At 41.5% G+C, this 25431-nt stretch overlaps 4 protein-coding genes across 6 annotated transcripts; 3 read left to right on the top strand and 1 right to left on the bottom strand.

The window, feature by feature from the left end:
- The first annotated feature begins 91 nt into the window (after positions 1-91).
- Positions 92-4928, top strand: LOC129174275 (zinc finger protein PLAG1-like). 2 transcript variants are annotated; one of them, XM_054766092.1, is made up of 4 exons: positions 92-238; positions 930-1262; positions 1431-2521; positions 4740-4928. In XM_054766092.1, the coding sequence occupies exons 2-3, from the start codon at positions 1015-1017 to the stop codon at positions 2515-2517; spliced, it is 1335 nt and encodes a 444-aa protein (XP_054622067.1). In that variant the 5' UTR covers positions 92-238; positions 930-1014; the 3' UTR covers positions 2518-2521; positions 4740-4928. The 2 variants fall into 2 exon arrangements, with proteins under 2 accessions (XP_054622067.1, XP_054622066.1); XM_054766091.1 differs by having other exon boundaries at positions 1431-4928.
- A 1690-nt stretch (positions 4929-6618) lies between these two features.
- Positions 6619-8182, top strand: mos (v-mos Moloney murine sarcoma viral oncogene homolog). Its single transcript, XM_054766093.1, has one exon. It carries the CDS (start codon positions 6644-6646, stop codon positions 7643-7645), a length of 1002 nt encoding a protein of 333 aa, XP_054622068.1. The 5' UTR covers positions 6619-6643; the 3' UTR covers positions 7646-8182.
- On the bottom strand, positions 7690-17335 carry steap2 (STEAP family member 2, metalloreductase). Of its 2 annotated transcripts, none has more exons than XM_054766090.1 (6): positions 16995-17335; positions 16093-16496; positions 15025-15191; positions 12729-13256; positions 11229-11393; positions 7690-10850 (listed from the first exon to the last, which is right to left on the bottom strand). In XM_054766090.1, the coding sequence occupies exons 2-6, from the start codon at positions 16436-16438 to the stop codon at positions 10557-10559; spliced, it is 1500 nt and encodes a 499-aa protein (XP_054622065.1). In that variant the 5' UTR covers positions 16439-16496; positions 16995-17335; the 3' UTR covers positions 7690-10556. The 2 variants fall into 2 exon arrangements, with proteins under 2 accessions (XP_054622065.1, XP_054622062.1); XM_054766087.1 differs by having other exon boundaries at positions 17100-17335.
- A 606-nt stretch (positions 17336-17941) lies between these two features.
- Positions 17942-25162, top strand: alg14 (ALG14 UDP-N-acetylglucosaminyltransferase subunit). Its single transcript, XM_054766417.1, has 4 exons — positions 17942-18103; positions 18471-18616; positions 20786-20908; positions 24919-25162. Exons 1-4 carry the CDS (start codon positions 17959-17961, stop codon positions 25147-25149), a joined length of 645 nt encoding a protein of 214 aa, XP_054622392.1. The 5' UTR covers positions 17942-17958; the 3' UTR covers positions 25150-25162.
- Positions 25163-25431: the final 269 nt, after the last annotated feature.

Raw genomic sequence — 25431 nt, 5'->3', positions numbered from 1 at the left:
AAGCTGCAACGTCTTATTGGAAAATGTAAAAGAAAGGTTAAACTTTAAAAGGGCGTGACTCAGATCATAGTGCGGTTGCATTGCAGCGCACACACAATGGCTGCTCTAAAGATAGGAAAGGAAACAAATTTCAGGCCCGCCGCGTCTAGCGAAAAATATGAGAAAAAAATTATTAAAAATTCTGGAAATAGTTGAAAGTCAAGAAAAACACAGCAGAAAGGATGTCGAATCGTCCAGGGTAAGTTTTATGTCAATTTAGTATACCGTTACTCATTTGTTGAATTAAAATATCGGCGTTATTCAAATAATGAGAAACGGGTGAGCTGAGGAAAAAGTTTGTGTTAATCACTGCTCAGTTGGACACCGCAAGACAAGTTATATGACTGGAAAAAGACTCTTTAACTAATTGTGCCCAACGTGATAGGACTGTCACCGTGCGATCATAATGTATGAACTTTAATGAGCATGAAAACATGTGAATTAAGTTGATGAAAGTTGATCGCAGTTTGCTCAACTTATGTAGTATAAAAGGTAGAACCGATTAGTTCATGACAAAGCAATTAAATCGTATTTCTCCTGCTGTCAATTTAGTTGACGTTATGGTTTCACTTCACATTTATTATAGGTTTAAACATCTGCTGTCCAAACATTTCATTATGGATGTCATTTTTTATCCACAAAACTGGCACATACTGACAGTTGAGATAGCATAAAATAGTCAAATCTTATAACGTATTGATATACGTTAGCGAGTTAATAAGGTAGTTGAGAAGACGTCCAGCGTGTGTCTTTGACAGAATACGTTAATTCCAAATTTTCCATGGCAACAGTTTCCACATTCTGCTTAAATTTTTTCAACACCAGAAATTGAGTGTTTATTATATTCCATGATGACATGTCCTCATGATGTTTGCTGTCCCATTTTTCAGGCTCACGAGTCCTGGTAGTGTTGAGGACAAACAACGGGATAAGGTGACAACATCATGTCCATGTAACTAGTCTCCTTAGGGTGCCATGGCGGCGGGACCCCATGTCCACATTGAGAAAGACTTGGAGAAAGCCAACCTTGCAGCACCCATGGGGAGGCGCAGGCGAGGAGAGGGAAAGCCCAAGAAGAATTTCCCTTGTGAAGACTGCCAGAAAGTGTTCAACAGTGTGGAGAAGCTGAAGGTGCACTCATACTCTCACACCGGAGAGAGACCCTACTTCTGCTCCCAGCCTGGATGCACCAAGGCTTTTGTCTCCAAATACAAGCTGCTCAGGTATCTGCAAGCACCTGTAGATGGCAGCGCTACTCTTTATTGCTCTGATTTACTCACTTTGTATTAGCCACAGCATATTTATTTGACTGCTGAATTGTCATTGCAAAGTTTGATGCCATGAAAAACGATATCCTAATCGTGCTCATAGAATGTGTCTTGTTTCCCAAGGCATATGGCAACACACTCGCCAGAAAAAAGCCAGAAGTGTTCATTTTGTGAAAAAATGTTTCACCGCAAGGATCACTTAAAGAATCACCTTCACACCCACGACCCGTTTAAAGAAGCCTTTGCATGTCAGGAGTGTGGTAAGAGCTACAACACCAAGCTGGGCTTCAAGCGCCACCTTGCCCTTCACGCTGCCAATAGTGGAGATCTCACCTGCAAGGTGTGTCTGCAGACATTCCCCAGTACTGGGGTGCTTCTGGAACACCTCAGAAGCCACGCTGGCAAGTCCTCTGGTGGGACCAAAGAAAAAAAGCATCATTGTGATCATTGTGAGCGGCAGTTTTACACCCGTAAAGACGTACGGCGCCACATGGTGGTTCACACAGGACGTAAGGACTTCCTTTGTCAATACTGCGCCCAGCGCTTTGGTAGGAAAGACCACCTGACACGGCATGTTAAGAAGAGTCACGCTCAAGAGCTGCTGAGGGTGAAAAATGAGCCGGCTGATTTGGTGGAGCCTGTGGTGTATGACTTGATGGCTGAGAGCATTCAGGCACAACTCCCAGCCATGTTGGCAACAATGCCACATCAGCACATTTATACCAACCCACTCCTGGACTCAGAGCCCCTCCCTAAGCCTGTATTAAGTAAATACCCATTAGGCTCCAACATGACCTCATACGCTGTCTCCTCACAGGAACGGGAGCAGAACCTAAAGGGAGAACTGGAGAGCTACCTAATGGAGCTACAAAGCAGCATGCCCTCATCATCTTCGGCATGCCAACATCAACTCTCTGCCTGCAAACTGGAGATGGAGCCTCATGTGGGCATGCTGGAAGAGTCAAGTCAGGAAAGATCCTTGTCCAGGATTCCCACATCCACGGCAACATGCGACTCGCTGGCCTCATCATCATCCCTGTTGGACTTCTCACAGCTTTTCAATTTTCTACCGATAAATGGACCTCCATACAACCAGGCAGGGGGCAGTGGGGAGCAGCATACGCTGAACCAAGACAACACACCTCTCCGACTGTCCCCACAATCCTCCAAACCAACCACACTACCCCGCTTCCATCAGGCTTTTCAGTGATCCAGTAAGTTTAAGCTTGACACATATGTGTACAAACATACATGTATGCATACATACAATACATATATACATGCATACATACACACATACATGCGCTGTACATACATAGGCATGCGTACAATGTGTGCATACATACACGCTTACATATATACATACACACGACATACATATATAAAACACATATATATACGTATGTGTTCATACATACATATATGCATGAATACAATACATATATTTATACATACTTGCGTTCATACATACATTCTTCCACAGTTTATTGGAGCTCAGTACAACAATTTTGTGTGGGCTGTACAAGACCTATGCAGCGGTGTCTAAAGTGTGGCCCAGGTGCAATTCACAGCCTACAGCTCATTTTTATTGGCACACGGCATGCACATTGAAACACTGAAAGAAATCATCATAAAAGACCAAAAAAACTGATTAGGATGATTTCAATTGATGAGCAAGTCATGTTCAGTAGCTAGTAGCCACATCTGCCTTAGCTGTTGCTTCAAATACAAATGTAGGACAGTATAAAATTGCATTTTCAAAATCAGCTGTCATCTGGCCTGATATATTATCACTTACGATTCATAAACATGTAAATATACACCTAAATGGTCAGTTTATTTTTTTTATGTTGCCATTAAGAGAAGTTTGAAATGGTCATAGTTGATGAAATGGTTACAGTATTAGAAAGCCACCACGGAAATGTGTGTGCATAACAACAGGTTTATTACTTGCTAAATGTAGGTTTTTGTGTTATTACATGTTATTACTGTGTAGTACATGTCACATTGTAAAATATATTGTTTATAAACAACATGACCTCTCTTGTTTGTGCTGGACATCCATTCTGATATTCAAAATGTTGCATTCAGTCATTCTCATTGTTCCTTCAACCATTTGCACTTTTGAGTACACCAAAAACTCTCCTTGCAGTTTTTCTCAGGTTTTTTTCAATCCATTGATGAACTGTAACGTGCCGCAGCCTGACTATGAATGTCCTGTCACATTCAACCACACTAATACTTCATAGTAACTGTAATAATAATTGTATTATTATTATTATGATAATAATAAAATAAAGTGGTACGGTAAAAACAAGATTTTCAAACAATTCAAGTAGGTACATAAATAGATCTAATATTTTATGTATATTAAAAGCACCACCGCTTATAAGCTAGTAGTTCAAAGTACTTCATAGTAATAGTAGTCCACGGTGATAGTAATTCGTAGTAATAGTATGTAATAGTAATAGCACTCCATAGTAATAGTAATTCATAGTAATAGTGGTAACCTTATATGTAATATTCAACCATATATGTAATATTTAATATTATATGTGATATTTAACCTTATATGAAATATTCAAGATTCAAGAGTTTTATTGTCATATGCACAGTAAAACAGGTAGTTTTCAATACACGAGCAACAGCTCTGGTTGACATTCCTGCTATCAGCATGCCAATTGCACTCTCCCTCAAATCTTGCGACATCTGTGGCATTGTGCTGTATGATAACACTGCACATTTCAGAGTGGCCTTTTATTGTGGGCAGTCTAAGGCACACCTGTGCACTAATCATGGTGTCTAATCAGCATCTTGATATGGCACACCTGTGAGGTGGGATGGATTATCTCAGCAAAGGAGAAGTGCTCACTGTCACAGATTTAGACAGATTTGTGAACAATATTTCAGAGAAATGGTGATATTGTGTATGTGAAAAAGGTTTGAGATCTTTGAGTTCATCTCATAAAAAATAGGAGCAAAAACAAAAGTGTTGCATTTATATTTTTGTTGAGTATATGCAATATCTCGCAAGATTTGAGGTGTACCCCGCCTGTCGCCCGAAGTCAGCTGGGATAGGCTCCAGCATGCCCCCGCGACCCTAATGAGGATGAAGCGGTATAGAAAATGGATGGATGGATGGATATGCAATATCTAAGTATATATGCAATATCTGACCTAATAAATATTTAATATTGTATGTAATAAGTAAGTGATATTTCACCTTATATGTAATATTTATATAACTATAATAGAATTCATTAATTCATTATATTCATGAATATGAATAATGTTTTTTAGGAATAATAATGCTAGATTAAATGTTTGACAGTTAACAGTAATATATTCGTATTTACCCAGTGAAATGATTGACATGACTTTTGTTTGCCTTTCTTTCCATTGTTTTCCTCAACGATGGCTTTGGTGAGCAAGCATGGAGACATGTCCAACTTTCCAAGACATGAAATGATATGAAAGATTTCAATGTGTTATCTTTCAAAGCATTTCCACAAGTCTATGATTAAGGTTTGTGGTTTGACATTTTAGCACTTTTTGTAAATGAATGTATTTTCTCCACAAATGTATAGAATAGATAACATGTACATTCAGTGTTTTTTTTTTCCTATTAAAGTATAATTTTGCTTTATTTGCAAATATGTTCATACTGTGAAGCACTTTGCCTTTGCCATCAAGAGATCATGACAGTGTGAATACCTGACACTAAATCACATTCAATCCACATTTTTGCAAAAATATTTGGCCTTTTAAAGACTGTCTTTTTTTTGTGTCACTCCCATTTCTTATTTTTGCGTTTTGATTCTCTACTGAGAACCTCCTTAAGATTCAACAGTGCAAAATGTGAATTTTTCACTTTTTCAACTGCTCTTAAAAATTTGATTAGGAGGTGTAGATTTGGAGTGGCACGATATCGCAAGAGGTCAAGACAATATTTCTTGTTTAGAGAAATCTGTCTCGTGAGAACAGGGCAGCCAGAAGCCCATCAGACTGTGAGCATCGCTAACGTCAGTGATAATATGCGTAATATGGAAGTGGCAGTTCGCGAGGCAGGATTGGAATCACACATTAAGTGCTTTACGCACACTATAAATCTTGCAATCCAACCTACCACAGTGTTCCTCGCTTGTGACACATGGCTGTTTTTTTTTTAATTGATGTTGAACAGCTGCTGCCGTGTTAATGTCCAAGCAGAAGCTGTAATTCTACATTTGATCGAACTTAAGATTTGTCAGATCAAAACACGATCGCTGCACTTCTATCAAAACATGGAGCACCTCTCTCACTTTTAGCTAAAACATAAAACTTATCTACTGAAATTTATTTTTCCACACATCTTTACATAACGCATTAGTAGTAACAGCTACAACTGCCGTCATTATTTCAACTTATACCATTTTTTGTTTTTGTTTCAATTTGTGCAAAAATGTGAAAAGTTAAAAGCATCATGCTTAGGTGATGCATGCAAAGTTTTAAAATATTTCAAAATATACTTGCATTGCTTTGTGACTAAGTTAAAGTCCTATTTCTCTCAAGTATTGTTGACAAAACTGTCTTATAAATCACTTCTCCATTGGCGGATATAATCCATCCACCTCACAGGCGTAGAATATCATGAAACTGATGAGATATTTCATTTTACACAATGACTCCCAATGACACTCACCTGTCTCTATTTCTCAGCAGGTGAGTCCCTTTGGATGATAGCATAGTGATTGAGTGATTGATTGATTGATTGATTGAACCTCGTTGGAAAGCTGTGACTTTGTTGTAGCCAGCAGTGAACACGTGACTTCATGTCGTGTTTACCTGCTATACCACCATGCACGACAAACATGATTCTTTTGTGATGCTGTCCCATGGAGGACAAGTAGTCGTCCATGATGGCGTCCTTCCTCTTTGTCCTCGTGAGTGACGGGGAGAGCCGTTCTGTGACAAAGTGAAAGGAACTTTACTTCTGCCACTGCACCTCTCCCGCCAACATGCAACAGTCATGAAACCAATAAAGATGCATTGCTATTTGTGGGGTGGACGATACTGAACATTTTGGTATCATTCCGATACCGAGTAAATACAGTATCAAGTTGTGTTTATCGTTACTACTGTAATAACAATATATGTATACCTGTATCAATATGCACCACATAAAAACACACATTTGAGAACATAAACATAGTGTAGAAGACAACTGAAAAATATCGCTCTCATTACGATCGTAATGAGCCTACCTTTGCCATCGGTAATGTGGATATTTGTATCGATCCACCCAACCCAGTTTCCTGTTTGAAAAGCCATCGTGAGCGCCGTGCACGAGCCGCACGATGCCTTCACCGATTCCTGTCACTCGTCTGCTACCCAAAGAAGACATGTGTCCTTCGGTGGACATCAGGACTTGCAGCAGTCCCTTGTCCAAACAAGTCTTCGGCTCCACTTTACATGTGCCATTGCGGCGACTCCAAGGTCGAGTTGCGAGTCGGCTGTGGTCGTCCGTCATCCTGTGGAAGGAGTTGCATTGTTTGCAGCCTGTCGGTTCCGGGGGATTCGGTTCAGTCTACAAGGCAACATATCTCGGTGGAACGGTTGCACTGAAAAAAGTAAAGAAGTGTACCAAGAACAAATTGGCTTCTCGTCAGAGCTTCTGGGCAGAGCTGAACGCCGCACACCTTCGTCATCCGAACATCGTGCGCGTCATTGCAGCGACCACATGTGTGCCAGTGTACCTAGAAGACGACAGCAGCATTGGAACCATCCTCATGGAGTTTGTGGGCAGCGGGAACATGCAGCAAATCATTGACGCATGCGTGGAGCCGCTGGAGGCGGACAGGTGGCTCAGGTATTCTTTGGACATCGTTCACGGGCTACACTTCTTGCACTCCCATAGGATTGTCCACCTGGACATCAAACCAGCCAACGTCCTACGGTCCAGTCAGGACGTCTGCAAGATCGCCGATTTTGGCTGCTCTGTCCAACTGGACGGTGACGTTTCCGACGCGACGTGTCTGCGGCACGCAGGAGGCACGTACACGCACCGAGCGCCAGAGCTATTGAAGGGTGAAGGCGTGTCTGCTAAGTGTGACATCTTCTCCTTTGGGATCACCATGTGGCAGATGATCACCTCACAGCAGCCTTACCTGGGCGACAGGCAGCACGTGCTCTACGCTGTCGTGGCAAACAACCTTCGGCCGTCCGTTGAAGACCAGGCTGTCTTCCGCTCTCATCGAGGACGACTCTGCAAGAACCTACTGAGCAGATGCTGGACTGGAGAAGTTCGCTGCCGGCCCAGCGCACAAGAGGTGCTAACTCAACTGGAAACTCTGAGATGATCATGCCAGCTATGAAGGACACTCGGGGAAGCACGTCAGCAGCCGGGCATGTCGCGTTCATCATTTCTTATACAACAGGTACCAGAAGCTTCAAAGGCTTTGAGAGGAACATCCTCACACTATTTACACACGCCCTGCCTTTGTGGATGATTGTGAAACTTTGTGTCGTTATTGTCCCACTTTTACCAAGTTTCGTCAGCACATGGTGATACTGTGGTGCTACTGCAAGTAGGGGGGGGGTTAGAACCATTTGACGCTTTTAATATTTTGTGAATGTAAGTAATAAGTTGTTATGACATTTGACTTTCATTAAATGACACCGTTCGTATTTTGCTGACGTTTCTTTTGAACAAACCTAACCCGAAGGCGTCTCTGACCACTACCAAATATTCATACAACCGTGTGGGCAGCACTGGAGGCAAGGTAGGTGAAGTGACAGCGTGGTGGGAGCGAAGATCGAATTGCCAGCCTTCCAATTTCTGGACGACCTGCGCTCCCTCCTGAGCCACTGCCGCCATTGAAATGTAAATACACACATACAGAATACAAAAATAAAACTAGTGTGCAGACACACGCACGCTGTGAATGTATGTGCCCCAAAATAAGTGTGGAGGCGCGATTACATGAGTCAGCGACACTTTGCGCGTGAATGTTAGTGTTAGCTGTAAAGCTAGAGGAAACACTGCTGTCGATAGAATCCTGTTGTCATTGCCTCCAAATACATTCCATTATTACTTTTCACTACTACATTGCTCGACTACTACAAGCCTCCAAGTAACAAGTATACAGTAATTAATACATATACACACACACAGTGTATACTACTGATCAGGACAGGACAAATGAGAAGAATTGTTGGAAAAATGTACTGCATTTACAATTTGCACCTCAGAAAAGGTGAAAAATATTGGAAAGTTTTTAAAAGTTGTGACTATTACATAATACGTGGTCACCGTTCAAGTCCACAAATACACAGTTAGCATCTGAAAAAAATGCATACAAAAATGGTGTAATAAGACCAATGAAATCAAGCTTCATAGAACATCTGTGGCAGGGCAGAATGTGTTCAGCTGTACAGATTACTAGTTGTGTGACAGTACAGTAAGTACTTGTATTCGTATGCAGATGTTTCGTATGGTACACTTGGTACAGTACCGTCATGTACAGTGAAGTGCTTATGGCGTCACATGTCCACTCAGTAAATCAATCCAGTGCAGTCATCTTTGCTAGCGGGAGAAGCCGGAGTTTGACAAGCCTCTTCAATGTGATTGGAAACACTTGGCCTTGCAGGTGAAAGTTTTTTTTTTTTTTTTTTTTCCCCCTGTCCTGTCCAGCCTTTAAAGCAGATAGAATTGTAGATCTAAATGCCGTCAAGTGCTCAACAGATTTACTCTGCCAGGGAGAAGTGTGATATACACTTCCCCTGTTATACAAAATTTAATAGACTTTGATGCCTGTTATAAAGCAAATTTGGAGCGACCGGACCGGAGCAGGAGGGGACAGAGAAGAAGAGGAAAGGAAACCGATACTGATACTGCATTGAAACAGTCACACATAATAGCAGTCATGAAATGATGAACTATGATAGTGATCACAATGACAATACCGCATTGAAACAGTCACACATAATTGTAGTAATGAAATGATTATCCATGATAGTGAACAGAATGATAATTACTGTAATGCACATCATTGTAAAAAAAAAAAACTATAATCATACTGCTGATATCACCTTGGCTGTAATAAAACCAACAACATAATAACACCCTGGTTAACTCAGTAAGTAATGTGGGGAAGTACGTATGTACTGTGAGTGTGCATATGTACAGGTATCTCTGTATGTGGGGAAGACTTCATAAATATAAAGGTGCAAGAATGTGTGGGCGTGTAATTGTCACTGAGAATGCATGAAAGGAAAGGGGCCGTCTTCCACCTCCCAGAGAGCCCCGCCCCAAATAGCCAGGCCGAGCCCCCGCCGCCAGAAGGCCACCAGGCCCACAGGGGCAGGCAGGCATCTTTCCCCCCCAGGTGAAAGATGTAACTGAACAAAGACGAGTGGCTACGATGAAAGCAGTGTGCCGCCATTGTTCAGTAGGGAAGTGGGCGGGACTACAAGTTCAACCAATAAGAAGCTTTACAACAAATTAATCATTCACATTCTTCAAACCTTTACTGTTACATTTGTCTGCATCCTTCTACTTTACTAAAAACAAACCTTGTAAACTATTATATTGTCAGCTGGGATAGGCTCCAGCATACCCCCGCGACCCTAATGGGGATAAGCGGCATAGAAATTTTGTTATTTGAGAACTGTATTTATTGCGGAATTACTTGCTAGTACAAAACAAAAACTGCCAGCTCTTTGCAGTTTTTGAAGTTTCACTTTAAAAATGTGTACATACAAGCTATGTCTAACCACTTTCGCACTTACTAACTCTTCACTCCCTTGAGTACATTGTACTCATCATCCACCCATGTTTCTATCACCTATTTTCCTCAGTTATATATTTTATGACTGTTACATGTTTGCAGTCATATACCTTGACTCCTCTTGTGCCACATTGTTATACTGTATTATCATTTCACTATGTATTTTGAAATGGCAAAGAGTACATTTGGAATAAAGGCAGTGAACAAATGTAATTGATGTGAAACAGAGAGAGGATATGATCAAGCTTTGCTTTTTCCTACTCCTTTTTAGACATGTGGAACTGAATTGTACTATGTGATGTATTCCAATGTAACTTGTTCAAAATAAATTGTGCCATTACCAAAATCATTCAATTTGTTTACACAAAAGCTAAGCAGTTTTATGCCAGCATTTTGTTTTCTTACTGTAACCAAAATGTTACCTTAAAACTAATGGTACACACCAAACTGTGATGATGGCATGCCATTGAACCCGTACTGATTACATGATTGTCACTTGTTCTGGTGAAATGTTGACGGCTGAGCCGAATGGCTCGAGACTTTTGCCCTGATGCTGACTTTGATCCAAACCACGCCGGATCCGGTAGAGCTTGTGGGCCACACATGGAAGTAGCATAAGCACCTTCCCCCCGATGACACACGACGGAAGTGCCAATGCCACCACAAAGCTGGGGGGCATGTAAAAGCGGTAAGCATCCTCTTCAAAGGCTCGCTTCCAGCCAAACAGGAAGCCGTGGAATGTTGCAATCAGCAGAGCGATGTAACCCAGCGTGGACTGAAGCCAAGACACAAGAACATGATGGAACAAGTCTCCTTTGCATTGACCTTCACACTCTGACAAAAAGTCTAAGCTAACAAGCTGATCACCCTGGCTTCACTTCTGTGTTCTGTATTGATGACACTCTGGTAACAACTCATTGATTGATTCAATAAATATAATGTACAGTATGTACAAGACAGAAGTTTACTTACATTTTGGCTCCTTAATGATTTATTTGAACCGTTCTTTTTACGAGGTGTAGAATGTGCATCTTCAATGATTTTTATCAACATGAATTGCGTTTTAATTGATTTTGGATTTTCTCTCATTTACACAATGTCAAATATCTAAAGTACACAATTCAAACATTTAAATATTCTGTTCATACTGTACCTGTATGAAGCCAAACTCCCTCCAGTTGAGTGTGTTGTGAACAGAAGGGATGGAAGTAATGGCCAGCAGTGACATGAGCCCAAGACTCATTATCCCAAAGGAAACATACATCTCCACTCTCCAAACCTCCTCTTCATTCCAGGAATTCTCCACATTAGAATGGACCTGCCAACACAAGGAATGCTCATCTGAGAAATAACGTCGTACTAAAGATGACAGTTCAGTCCTATTGTACTGCCACTCCCCCAAAACAATGTCCCAATATACAAATCCGTTTTTTACGGGAATAGCAAGAACATCTTCAATGCCATTAAAAGTTCTGGAGGGTTCCTTTTAACTTGTCCACTTGCGATCAATCCAATGCCCTGAGATCACAAAGACTTGGATGAATGAGAATATTCACAGGCTTGAATCCAACACGACAACAAATTCACACATTAGCATGCCTGCAAACAACCAAAGCATATTCCTCAAGTGTTGCTTTCACTGTGTTTTTTGTCTTTCCTCATTGCACCACTGAGTAATCCTGTTCACAATTTGTCTTTTCAACTCCAACTGGCCAGTAGTGATAGCCCACCATTTATTATAATAAAATACACTGATTCTTTGAGTTAATAACGATATCCAAAGCACAGCATCTCCTGCTTCTGTCGCTCCCATGCCAGTCGGCTGGTAGGTTAGGGTTTTAATAGATTGTAGCATATTTTTGTAGAGGAATACGATTGTGGTGTGTCCTTGATGTTGGTTGTTGGGTCATTTTGGATCAAAGTTGGAAAGTACTATCCAGAACTTTCCACATTGGCATTCAAGACTTGGCTATTCACGTCCAAGACTAGATCATTGACAACCAACCAAAGGACATCAAAAGCACACTGCCTGTCACCCACACATCAAACAACCATGTGGTCATCTTCTCTCTGGAAAACAAACTCCATGATTGGAGCATACTGTGCGGTCTTTGATACACATCATAAATAAATAGCATTAGACCTAAATAATGTCCATGTCCCCTGCCATATAAATACCTACACGATGGAATATGAAGTAATTATTGACAATGCTCACTGCTCACATGGCAAATGACTGTGGGATGTGTTTGGGTGCGGCATAGCATGGAACAAAGATGATAAAAATTTACATTTGCGGGGTGAGGAGGACACAAATGTAATAATAGATAGTGCAGTGAAGTAGCGTGTTGACATGTATGTTTGGAGCTGTTGAAAGGTGTCAATTCTTTGTGTTCATGGGAAGATTCAGTACTTGAAAGTGCTCTTAATCAAATTGTTTGACTACAGGAGCCGTGGAAGGACATTTTTATCGGCCTGTAACCTTGTAGCAACGTGCAAGCCACCAAAGTCACAACGAGAATAAAGGAGTCCATTTCTTTTTCAGTAATTTCTATGCTAATACAGTGAGTCAGACAAGCTATGGACTTGTAAACATAGTTGAAAAGCAAACAAACAATCTTAATGGATAAATTGGCATAAAATGGCTTCTGACCTGTTGAAAAGCAGTGTTGAGCAGCAGGTACCTCTCAGACCGTCTCATGGGCAAACAGACACTGTAGAGAACATGGATAGAAGCTAAGAAAAAACTTAGAAGGCCTAACTGTTTGCGGCATTGCAGCCATCCCTCCAACCAGTGTGGAAGGTGCCTGTACTTTGTGCCATAGTACAGTTGGTGGGCAGCAGCTATCTGGCCTGCCAGGTACACCAGTGCCAAAAGAGTGATTGCCACAGTCGGCAGCGTGCGGTTGACCATTTCAATGGGGATCTTGTAGAAGTCACTCTGTTTGTATTTGAGATAAGGGTGGATAATATCTCTTATGAAGGAATAGGCAAAGAAGAAGATAGACAGGGTGACAGCTGCGAGAACTGGACCTTTCCAGCCAGGAAACAACCGTAAGGGCATATTTTCAATGTCCTGAGATGAAGATAGTGTACCCATATCTAGCGGCTGGAAATTTAGCTGGCGGGCTAGCTCCATGATCTGATGACGAGCCTCCACCGAGTCACTGCACACAAACACCTGCAGAGGAACACACCAGATGCTGTAAATATCAGTATACAGTTTCTATGATCCTTTTTGGAAATATTGGTAATGGTGTAGTTTTAGCTTTTTACATTGAATTTACAGTACATAGGCACAATGTGAAAAACACTCATGACATGGAAGCCCCACAAAGCAATGTCTCCTTTGAGTTGGTTTAGGTCTGGGTTTTAAAGATTGTCAAAAATTGAATAAAGAATGTCTCCCAAATTACAATTCAATTCCATAAATTTGAACTGAAGTTTCAAACAGTAAGTAGAATTGAAATTCCAATTGCTAATAATTTTTCGCCATCTCAGCGGAAAGCAGTACACCGTCAACACCGTGAATGGTGGGGATGGTGTGCTGCTGACCTCAACTTGAGATGTTGTGGACTGGTGGAAGGAATACTCACACCCACAGACACATAACAACGAGGAAGCAGTGCCTGGGCACTCCACGGTGGGCTCTCCCAATTCTGGGGCCTGACGATTCCGAGGAGGTCAAAAAGCTCCTCGGTGGCAGGGCCCTGGGGCTGGATGAGATCCACCTGGAGTTCCTTAAGGCCCTGGAGTTAAGGTTCTTAAGGATGCTGTGGGCGTGTTTTGTTTGGCACGACACTATAGTATCGTGTGGACATCGGGGGCGGTGCCTCCCCTTTTTAAGAACAAGGACCAGAGGGTGTGTTCCAACTATCATCGGATCACACTCTTCAGCCTTCCTGGTAAGGTTCATTCAGGGGTTCTGGTGAGGTCTGTGCCTGATAGTTGAATCTCGGATTCAGGAGGAGCAGTGTGGTTTTGGTCCTGGTCGTGGAACTGTGGATCAACTCTACACTCTTGGCAGGGTCCTTGAGGGTGCATAAGAGTTTTCCCAACCAGTCTACACGTGTTTTGTGGACTTGGAAAAGGAAGTAGTCCAGGAGTATGGGGGTACTTAACCACCTAAATCGAGCAACGGCCAAATTGGCTGCACAACAATCATTACCAAATGATGTACAGTATATACGACAAAGCATACCCACTACAAACGAGACTGGTAAAATATTGTAACAAAATTCACCCAAACATGGGATTGATTATTGTCTCGTCTACTAAAGTTGTTAACATTCTTCCCTTGACAGAAGGAATGAATTAATTATTATTTTTTGTAGTTGTAAAGTATTTAAGCCAAAAACAAAGTCTTACTTGGCTATAAGACATTTCTCTCAATTGCAATGAATTGAATTCCACTTTCATTCATTCCAATTCAACATCCTGTGGGGTGGAACCAATTCAATTTCGATTAAATTCTTTAAGCCAATTGAATTGAAATTCCAAATTTGTAATTTTGCACAAGCTTGCAGCCTCTTCCTTCAATGCAATAAGTCATGTTTTCCCAGACTTTACCAGGTTTGACCAGATTATACCAGACTTGACCAAGTTTTACAAGGTTTTACCAGGCTGTACCAGGTTTTATCAGGCTTTGTGCAATGCTATATAACAGCACACATGGTAGATGTACTTTAACTTTACATTGACTGTCTCATTGATGTTTGGTGTCTTATGCTTAAACTTGGGTGTCAATTATCAAACCACTGGACCAACACTCTCACTTTTCTGCTGGGGTCTCCTGCCTCCTCCCTCTGCACTTGAACAAAGAATAAACAACTTCAAATAGCATAAATTGTATTCTAACAGGTTACTTTTGTGTTGGTTTCCAACATGTCATGTTGCTATGATTTGTATGTACTCGCAAAAAGAATTGAATGAAAATGCGTAGTTTGCACCTGTGTGCTGGCATCCTTGGGGGACGTCTGCAGCATGGCCCAGGATGATATGACGTTGAATGCTTTGACCACAGTGGAGTGTGGCAGCAGTACGGACAAGTACTCAGCATTGGACTCTGGATACTGTTTCAGCCTCCTGTTGTTACTTACATCCACCAAAATCTTTCCTGCAAGGAGACATATCCAAAAAGCTTCAATTATTTTCCTCTTTGTCATCTACTGCTTGCTACCAGCATTTCTAAATAATATTGTTAAAACTGTGTCTAAATGGTTTGATTCTCCCCTGGGCATTTCTGTGTGGAGTTTGCATGTTCTCCCCGTGCGTGCGTGGGTTTTCTCCGGGTACTCCAGTTTCCTCCCACATTCCAAAAACATGCGAGGTTAACCGGCGACTCTAAATTGTCCATAGGTATGAATGTGAGCGTGAATTATTGTTTGTCTATATGTGCCCTGCCATGGGCTGGTGACCAGTCCATGGTTTACCCCGCCTCTCGCCAAAAGTCAGCTGGGATAGACTCCAGCATGTCCCCCCCCCGACCATAGTGAGGATACGGGGCATAGAAAATGGATGGATGGACATTGTCCAAATGTTCAATATAACAATGTATGCTTTGAAGAGGAGGGTATTCACACTCCAGGTCTTGTAGAAAAAAACCCTCAAAAAGGTCAAAGTCTGCAGGGGAGCGTCGTATTAGCGCAGTAGAACAGTTTCATTCCCTGCCCGCCTTTGTTGCTTTTTAGTCACAGCAACTTTCAAACCTTAGTGAAGGTTTTTTTGTTATCGTGCCTTTCTACCCGCCTCGTTCCATCCTCACTGCATTTTGTCTTTTTCCCCCTGTGAAGTACAGTAGTTTTGTCCCCCGCCCCCCACGTTGCTTGAGTTCTCTTCAGTAGTTTGGTTAGTTGTATTCCTGGACCTTCATAGTAACCTTTATTCATTTTGTTTCTGCTTTCTAGACATTCTTTCACTACGTGGGCATTCATGAAGTACTCTTCTTGGACACTCAGAAGCAACTCATTGAAAGTCACAGTGAAACATGGGTGTAGTAAGTTCGAATAGTTCTCTACCTTCTAGTAAGTGCTTGAGGTCCAACAAAATAGCGTAGTGCTCTCGATGGATGGCTAAGAAGACTATGCTGGCCTTGCCCACTGCGTCCTCATGATGTGTCACGTCCACCACATGGGGGAAGACTTGGGCTGCTTGATTTGGATGCCGACTGCCAACCACTACGTGGAAACCGCAGCGCAGTAGACGAATAGTCAGACACTTTGAGAAATCCCCTGATCCTAGAACTGCAACCGTGGGTCGGGTAGGCAAGTCTCCACACTTGTACTTGTTGATCTTTGGGAGGAGGTAGGCGGGGCCATCATGGAGATGGTGGGAGGACAACACAGTGTTGTGATTGCTGATCATGACTGAATATCTTCTGAGCTTTTCTGCTTTAGAGGATCCAAAAATGGAGCAAATGATGCTGGAAGAAAATAAAAAAAGAAGTGTTAATTGAAATCAAAACACAAAATAACCATTTTCACTTTTACTAAATAAATATATATGAAAATGCATGCATTGGATCGTTCCAGGTTCAGAGCTCTGTAAGCACTGCTAAGGATAATTGTGAATGTTGTACATAAAAGGTGTACAGTTACACATCTCTGCAGTCATACTCAATGAGATAATAGTTATCCAGCAGTCAATCTTTGGTAGTGACAGGGATTGAAATTGACATGGTTGTGTGATGAGGCATCAAATCATCTTTTGCTTCTTCTATTCTGAGAAACTGCAAAGCGAGTCTGCTGGTTGTGTAGCTGTGGATGCAGAATGGACAAGATTCATATTATAGGAATTCATATTTCATATATATCATCACATTCTTTTTCCAGCTGCACTGCTAGTTCAGCATTTAGCCTGTTCTTAGTCTGTTATCAAGGCTTTTTTGTGGGGTACATGAAGAAGACATGCTGCTTCTGACCTTCAATCGCCAAAAAGACTGACGTCATGAAGGACGCGGCCGTGTTTGCACCTGTAGCATCGATGACACGTTAACGTTCATGAGACGTAACTGAAGGTGACCTACCAGCCGGTCGGCTCCAGTGGCAAAATGCCTTCCTCCCTTCTGAACACCTTTTTCAACCCCTTCTGTCACTGCCCAGTGGTGCGTTCATGTCATCTGTGGACGATCGGACATCCCAATGTTCCAATCAGTGGTAGACAAACCTTCCGGATTCTAATTGACGTTTGTGTCTAATGCTGGTGCTATATCATATTTGTGAGAGTTCACTCCAAGCACCACCGTGGAAGCCCTCCTGCACCACCAGAATGCTGGACATGGGGAGGGGTGGGCTGGGCAGCAGCAGCAGCAGCTGACGCTATTTGCATACTTTCTAACGATAAACCATTGCAAGATAGAACACACATTCATACTTTTCTTCGCTTTAAAGCGACCTTTGTCAAATAAAAGCGTTAATGTGGTATGTTATGTCACCTTAATTTCCTTTCACCTCCACGTAGCAATCAAAAATGTCAGATGAAGTGTCATCATTTTTTACTTATGTCACTAACACGACAATGAAATATACAGTAAATACAATTTTAAAAAATCATGCAATAGCAGGCAGTCACCGTTGGGATGTAGCAATTTACAATGTAGTGCTTTAAAAAGAAGAAGTATTACAAAATGATATTTACAGTATGAAAACGAAAGAAGAAAATAAGATTACTTGATATATATTAGATAGATAGAAAGATATGTGAATATATATATATTACTAAAAACAACAGTATTAGAGTTTAGTACTAGTGTAGTGCGTAGCGGTATGAGTATTCCTAAGACTGTAAAGCCATACAGTAACCATCATTAACCACAGAGCGGCGGCAATTCGATGTTGAAGAAGAAACAGGCAATAATTTGCACAAAGAAGAAGATCGTGGCAGTCATGGCGATACTCTTAGCAACCTTGTTTGTTATGATAATTCTTTGCATTCTTTGCATCATCCGCTTATATTTAGTCATCGGGAATGTATCAAACTTTAAACCTGAAAGCAAAGGTCGTATTACTGTGCTTGTCGTTGCGGGATCAGGTAAAATATATACGGTGTTATTTATGGCTGCTGTCGTTTCTTTGTGGGTTCTCTGTTTTACCATTAATGCAGTCGTTAATCCGGTAACTTTTAAATGTTTAATTCAACGACTGTTATGTTCTGACTCAAAGTCCTAATTCTACAATCATGCTAAGAAGCAAGCAGTTTTCGTATTAGAAAGAGCTAAAAAATAATTTAAAGTACTCCAAGACGCTCACATATACGAAGTGTGATTATGCTACCACAAAGCATTGCTGTTGTTGTAGTATTTACATTCCTTTCCTGTGTGTGATGCATACTAGTGGTACTAGATCTATTTGCATCATTCCCGTCAGGTGTTTGAATGAAACGAAGTATTTCTTTTCAGGTGGTCACACTACAGAGATGCTGAGACTGATGGAGACTCTTTCTGCTGCCTTCTCACCTCGTCTGTATGTTCTTGCCGATACTGACAGGATGAGCGAGGAGAAAGTCTGTTCTTTTGAACGATCCAAAGACTGCTCTGACCCACAGGTACATCCACAAATACATATTATCTCTCTCTTTTTCTCTCTCACACTCACACACACACACGCACACACACACACACACACGACATATGTATGACATCCCCATCAGCAGTGTAGTCCATCACTAGTGAGTTACACATGCCTACCCCCAAACTTCGGGCCATCAGCAGAGTTTGGTGAAGAGGAACGTAGTTCCGGTTAGTTGGTTGGGGCGACTTAAGTAAAGAGTTTGGCTTCTCAAAACAATACGCGTTCAAAAAAGTAATACAGTAGTACCTCGCATAATGTAAACCTCCTTTTACGTAAATTCCACTGAACGTAAAGAATTTATGTAAAGTTTTTGCATCGTATTACGTAAGACATTCCATATAACGTAAAGCGTCAAGTCGGTGCAAGCGACAGAGACTAACAGAGTACACTTGTTGATGCCTTCCGACGCTTCACGCTCTCATTGGCTGATTATCGGGGCACCGCCTACGCTCTCATCTCATTGGCTGATTATCGGGGCACCGCATACGCTCTCCTCTCATTGGCTGACTTATCCAGCGCGTCCTTGTGTTTGTGTGAGAGACATGCTGCTTCCTTCAACTCCCTTCCTCATCGTAGTTGCCCTTAAACTAGTTCACACGCATTTAAATCTCTTAATTTTTTAAACTTTTCTTTGTGTTAAAATGACCGTAGTCATGGGCCCTAAACCAAGTGTAAGTGATAAGAAAAAAAGGGAAAAGTTGTCGATAGAAACCAAGCTGGAAATTATACTCCTGCCTCCACTTGCGCTCCTGATCAAGACATCTCGTGAACGGTAAGATTGTTTTTGTTTTTCAGTTTTATTCATTTACAGTAATTTTTTTTATTACCTTATTTTATATTGGAATGTTACTCTACTATGTTTATGCTAACGTTTTGTAATATAATCCCACCATATTTGGTGGACTTTGAATATTTTCATGGGCCAAAGGGGTGAGTTTGGGAAGATCTTGGAGCGGATTAGGCTATTTACATGTATTTTACGCTTCGTATAACATAAAAACCCTATAACATAAAGGTTCTCGGAACGGATTATTTACGTTGTAGGGGCGTCTACTGTATTTGCATCACAAAAATGCCTTCTCAAAAAAAAATCAGACCTCACAATCGCTCAGCGTTACTTTGTCTCCCGTCAGATCACTCTGCACTGTCGCCTGTCCATTGCTGTGTATGTGTTCCACAGCGGATGAAGACTGCTGCGATGGGAGTAATGCAAACACATAATTCTGCACAGATGAGTGGGCCAACAATTCCTCCACAGCGCTCATTGCAAGTTATCACAAACACTTAATTGCAGTTGTTGGTGCTAAGGGTGGCCGACCCAATTAATAGGTGTAGGGGGAAATCATTTTTTGACCGTTTTTGGCCCACTCATCTTTGCAGAATTGTTGTCATTCAACTACATTGGAGGGTATTCCAGCATGAAGCGCCTTTTTACAGTAAAGTCATGCCACAGTATCTAAATAGGACTCAGGTTAGGAGTTTGACTAGGCTACGCCAAAGTCTTCATTTTGTTTTGCTTCAGCCATTCAGAGGTGGACTTGCTGGTGTGTTTTGGATCATCATCCTGCTGCAGAACCAAAGTTGGTTTCAGCTTGAGGTCACCAACAGATGGCCGAACATTCTCCTTCAGCAGAATTCATGGTTCCATTTATTACAGCAAGCCTTCCAGGTCCTGAAGCAGAAAAACAGCCCCAGACTATCACACTACCACCACCACATTTTACTCTTGCTATGATGTTCTTTTTCTGAAATGCAGCGTTACTTTTACACCAGCTGTAATGGGACACACACCTTCTAAAAAGTTCAACTTGTCTCGTCAGACCACAGAGTATTTTCCCAAAGGTCTTGGGGATCATCAAGATGGTTTCTGGTAAAATTGAAATTAGCTTTTTCCACACAGGGCCACGTGGGTTTGTTTTGTTTTTTTTTTCTCCCTTAATAATGTTTCATTTAAAAACTGCATTTTGTGTTCAGTTGTGTTGTCAGACTAATTACATTTGTTTGATCTGAAACATTTAAGTGTGACAAACATGCAAAAAAAGAAATCAGGAAGGGGCCAAACACTTTCACACCACTGTAAGGGGTTCAACTTACAAAATGAAGGAGATTAAACACTTATTTTTCCACTGTAAATGTTTTCTAGTACGCCATTCATCGGATCCCACGGAGCCGCGAGGTGCATCAGTCATGGAGTTCTTCAGTCATAAGCACCCTGAATGCGTTGGGTTATTCTCTGCCACTGGTCTTTCGACTGCGACCCGACATGGTGAGCGTCTTTTTCAAATGCAGCATATTGAAGAGGATGAGGGAAGAGAGGATCTGCCAACAGCTGTCCTCCTTTGTGCTTCTGTTTTTGTAGGACGTCAGAGATCCAGACATACAAAGAAAATGACGGAACTTGTTGCTTATACTTTTCTCATTAACTCCAGTGATTTCTGCATTTTAAGAAGCAAGTACGATTACTGCAGTTGAAACCTGGGCATTTTGAAATTTAATTTCATCTATAAGATACCTTTCTACTGACTTGATGCCATTCCTTCCTGGTGTTTGATGGCTTGTGAGTGTGTGCTTGCTTTGGAATGTAAAAATGCTGAATTCAGAAACATTTGGAGGTGGTCTCTTCGTGTTTATAAATCAAAAAGATACTGTGAATGGATTTGTTACACACAGCACAGAGAAGAGACACAGTATTTCATTACAATTCAAATGTGGTCCACTCCAGGAAAATTGTCTTGCAAGCAGTGGGCCATACCATAATAAAATGTATAAATTAGGGATGTCCGATAATATTGTCCCGCGGATGTCGGTCCGATATTGGCATAAATACGTAATATCAGTATAATTTTTTTCCCCTCTAATGAAAGCCGATATAGACCTTAAGCGCCGAAGTCGCAAACAAGCAACATTGTGCTAATATGGTGCCTCGTGTAGTTAATAGAATAGAATAGAATAGAATAGCCTTTTATTGTCGATGCACAAGAATACAACCAAATTGCCGGGGGGCGGGGGGGCACTCTGCACCACACAAATAAGTTAAATAGCAATGAATAACAGTAAAAGATTTATAGAAAAACGACGATTGAAGAAACAAAACAGAAGTTGGCAGGATGGATAATCCAAGGAAAGCAGCTGTTTGTCAGCCTGCTGGGGCGGGATTTAATGGAACTGAAGCGTCTCCCGGAGGGCAACAGTTTGAGTAGTGACTGTGCAGGGTGTGAAGGGTCACCAGTGATAGCCTTTAACCTCCTGAAGCAACAGGATGTGACCAGGTGTTCCAGGGTGGGCAGAGGGCAGCCAATAATCTTCTGGGCAGATTTTATAACCCTCTGCACCGCGTTCTTGCCTTCCGCTGTGGAGCCTGCATACCACACGCTCAGGCAGTATGTTATCACACTCTCTACCGACGATCAGTAGAAGGCCAGCAGCAACTTCTGGTCCAGGTTGTTCTTCCTGAGAATGCACAGGAAGTGAAGCTGTTGCTGAGCCTTCCTCACCAGAGCCTTGATGTTAGTGGACCAAGAATGGTCAGCAGAGATGTGCAGGCCCAGGAACTTGAAGGAGGAAACAACTTCCACCTGTACATCATTTATGAGTAGAGGTGTGTGGGCCTGTCTGTGCTTCCTGAAGTCCAGTATAAGTTCTTTTGTCTTTTGGACATTCAGGCTCAGGTTGTTATACGCACACCAGGTTGACAGCCTTTCCACCTCATCCCTGTATGCTGCTTCGTCCCCATAGTGAATAAGTCCCACCACAGTGGTGTCGTCTGCATACTTAATATACTATTGGTGGGGTGGGTTGGAGAGCAGTCAAGGATGTACAGAGTACAGGAGGGGGTGTTCAATGCGAGTGTGGAGGAGTGGGAGGGGCCCAGTTTCACAGATTGTTAACGATTTGACAAGAAGTCTTTTATCCAGTTGCAAGTGGGCAGGAGGATCTGTAGTTGAAGCAATTTGTAATGTAAAATATCTGGGATGATAGTGTTAAATGCAGAGCTGAAGTCCGAAGAGCATCCTCACATAGCTCTCCTTCTTAATACTTTACACCAGGAGATGGCAGACATCTAACTTAAACCTGAGCAACATTTGTGGGCGTATCTAAGCAAAGAAGCCCCGTGTGCCTGCAGCACTGATCTGTACTAATAAGTCTGGATAGCTCATACGTCGCACCCGCCCGTGCAAGCTGCTGAAGCCAAAGGGACGCCATCTTACCACTCACATCTCGACTACAATGGCACAGCGTACATAGTGTACAAAGCAGATGAAGAGGCTCGCAGAACATCTATATTTTAAATTAAAAAGCGGGTAGATTCTCCCATTCCTTCAAGTAACGCAACCTTCGTCCCTTAAAAAAAACATTTGATACGTTATTCTCTATCTTTTGGCTATATTAAATGTACTTTTTCCCCTTCCAATTCTCATTGCCTTTGGGACAAAATTCTACTGTCCACCCTGGCTCAGCACTCCCCTATAGCAATGCATAGTTTTACTCCTCTAGAAAGAGATTTTCATTTTAACTGCATATCCCATCCCTTTTTTCCACTAAAATTCATGGTCATGATCCTTTACTTTTTTTCTTACTTTCATACAATTCACTATGTTCTCGTCCGTACAAAATATGAATCATAAAAGAGAGTGACTTTGGACAAGTTTTAAAATCATTTAACATTTTGCTGATTTTTTTTGTTTGTGTTATGAAATAGAAATAACCTCTTTTCTGATATAGAAATATATTTGAACAAAAACCACAGGAATAATATGTAATATAATATGAAATAATATATAAACATTGTCTCCATGTGGGGGTTCATTTGAAATTCGGGTAAACAAAAAAACTTTTTTTTTTTTTAATATTTGCAAGCAACCGTGAATGATTTAGTAGTCTAGAGGCGATTGTTTGTTTACATATCCCCCACGGCCCCCTAAGTAAAGCCGTTATGACTCAGGTATGGTATGATATCGACAGAATGTTCAAAAATGATCATACCCGAGTCCTTATGACTAAGCTCAAGCACACCTGTTGTGTGAGGTTAGTCTGAAGACTAACCTTGCATTTAGTGTGAGTGGGTAACAAACTAGCAATAGACTTAACAACTCACAAGTTCTCACATAAGTCATTGTCTGAGAAGTGTTTCGTGTGAGTGGCAATATGGCGGCCGTGTGGCTTCACAAGTCATTGACCAATGGGCTATCCAGATTTATTATACAGATCAGTGGCCTGCAGCAGCAAGTGTCGCCATAACAGTACACACGCAGCACATCCAGGTACCTGTACTTGAGCCGATGGTTTGCTTAACCGTGTTCAGGGTGGCAGGACATGATGGGTTGTCAAAATACTGCAAATGGTGAGAGGCGTAGCGCGAATTAAAAAAAAACAACAAAAAAACGCGGAAATAGTGGCAGGCAGACGTGGTACTTGAATCCTTGGCCACACATTGCCATGCCCAATCGCAAGTATTTCTCAGATGTTTGCTTACGCGAGTTGTACAATGTTGTTTACAGTCACGTCGAGAAGCTAACTGCTGCATCCATTAGCTTCACAACAGGTATGTGTTTAGATAGAGAATTCATTAATCTCATAGAAATTCACATTTCCAGCAGCTCTGCAAACATTTCATAATGGACTTAATCACAAAATAAAAACAGAAAATACAATAAGAATAAATAAATAAATACGGACCCGATGACGTCAAATGTGTAGTACAATACATAATGATGATAAGGTTATAAGTCCAGTCTTTCCACGACAGGAGCTGTGTTATGTTACACATATCGGTATCAGTTGATATCGGAATCGGAAATTAGACAATATTGGCATGTCAGATATCGGCAAAAAAGCTAATATCGGACATCCCAACCCATCACTATCAAGTGTGCGGCATGCATTATATACTGCTCAAAAAAATTAGAGGAACACTTTGAAAACACATCAGATCTAAACTGGGGGAAAAATGATCTTGAATATCTTTCCTGATAATAAGTGGGTGATGTATTAGTAACAAAATGATGCCACATCATTTGATAGAAATGAAAATGATCGCCCTATAGAGGGGGGAAATCAAACTAATACATCACCTACTTATTATCAGCAAAGATATTCAAGATCATTTTTCACCAGTTTAGATCTGATGTGTTTTTGAAGTGTTCCTTTAATTTTTTTGAGCAGTGTATTATGCTCAGAAATAGTAATAAATAGAATGAATACTTGGGCTTGCACATGTATTTCATTGGAAATGTTGTGACTTGTATGCATTCCTTGGATTGTGTTGTGTTGTTTCAGGTGCTGTGCAACGGCCCGGGGACTTGTGTTCCTCTCTGCATGGCGGGACTCCTGCTTGGAGTGGCGGGAATGAAGAAAGTCTTGATCGTTTACGTTGAAAGCGTTTGTCGAGTGGAGACCATGTCGCTCACAGGGAAAATTCTGTACCGCATGTCAGACTATTTCTTTGTGCAGTGGGCCAGTCTGAGGGACCGCTACCCCAAGTCCATTTTCCTTGGAAGAATCGTGTGAGCATGTCTTTGTACACAAGTCCAATTTTTTTTTTTCAGGTTGGTGACCAGTGGTTGACAGCATTATAGTGATAGTTGCAGATGATACAACAGCAGCATGGGGGGGGGAAATCATGCTTTATTGTGCCAGTGCAGAGTTACTGTACAACAAGGATACTGTACTACTGTCGTGTTTCATTTGATTTACTTGGAATGCCAGCACAGTGCAGGGGACAGGAGTCTCAGTAAAATGTCAGACGGGTGAGATTAAATACTTCCCAGTAAGTCACATACCAACATAAAA

This window comes from Dunckerocampus dactyliophorus, chromosome 21, assembly GCF_027744805.1.
Source record: "Dunckerocampus dactyliophorus isolate RoL2022-P2 chromosome 21, RoL_Ddac_1.1, whole genome shotgun sequence".
Classification (NCBI taxonomy): Eukaryota; Metazoa; Chordata; class Actinopteri; order Syngnathiformes; family Syngnathidae; genus Dunckerocampus; species Dunckerocampus dactyliophorus.
The sequence above is the reverse complement of the archived record's forward strand: the minus strand, read 5'-3'. Positions and strand labels throughout refer to the sequence as shown.

Excerpts from the sequence above, each read along its gene's own strand:
- mos (XM_054766093.1), top strand. The coding sequence starts at position 6,644 with ATGCCTTCACCGATTCCTGTCACTCGTCTGCTACCCAAAGAAGACATG.
- LOC129174275 (XM_054766092.1), top strand. The coding sequence starts at position 1,015 with ATGGCGGCGGGACCCCATGTCCACATTGAGAAAGACTTGGAGAAAGCC. Across the intron at positions 1,263-1,430 it reads TCCAAATACAAGCTGCTCAG|GCATATGGCAACACACTCGC; the intron begins GTATCTGCAAGC and ends TTGTTTCCCAAG.
- alg14 (XM_054766417.1), top strand. The coding sequence starts at position 17,959 with ATGGCGATACTCTTAGCAACCTTGTTTGTTATGATAATTCTTTGCATT. Across the intron at positions 18,104-18,470 it reads GCTTGTCGTTGCGGGATCAG|GTGGTCACACTACAGAGATG; the intron begins GTAAAATATATA and ends ATTTCTTTTCAG. Across the intron at positions 18,617-20,785 it reads AAGACTGCTCTGACCCACAG|TACGCCATTCATCGGATCCC; the intron begins GTACATCCACAA and ends AATGTTTTCTAG.
- steap2 (XM_054766090.1), bottom strand. The coding sequence starts at position 16,438 with ATGATCAGCAATCACAACACTGTGTTGTCCTCCCACCATCTCCATGAT. Across the intron at positions 13,257-15,024 it reads CCAAGGATGCCAGCACACAG|GTGTTTGTGTGCAGTGACTC; the intron begins GTGCAAACTACG and ends GTTCCTCTGCAG. Across the intron at positions 10,851-11,228 it reads GGGAGTTTGGCTTCATACAG|TCCACGCTGGGTTACATCGC; the intron begins GTACAGTATGAA and ends TCTTGGCTTCAG.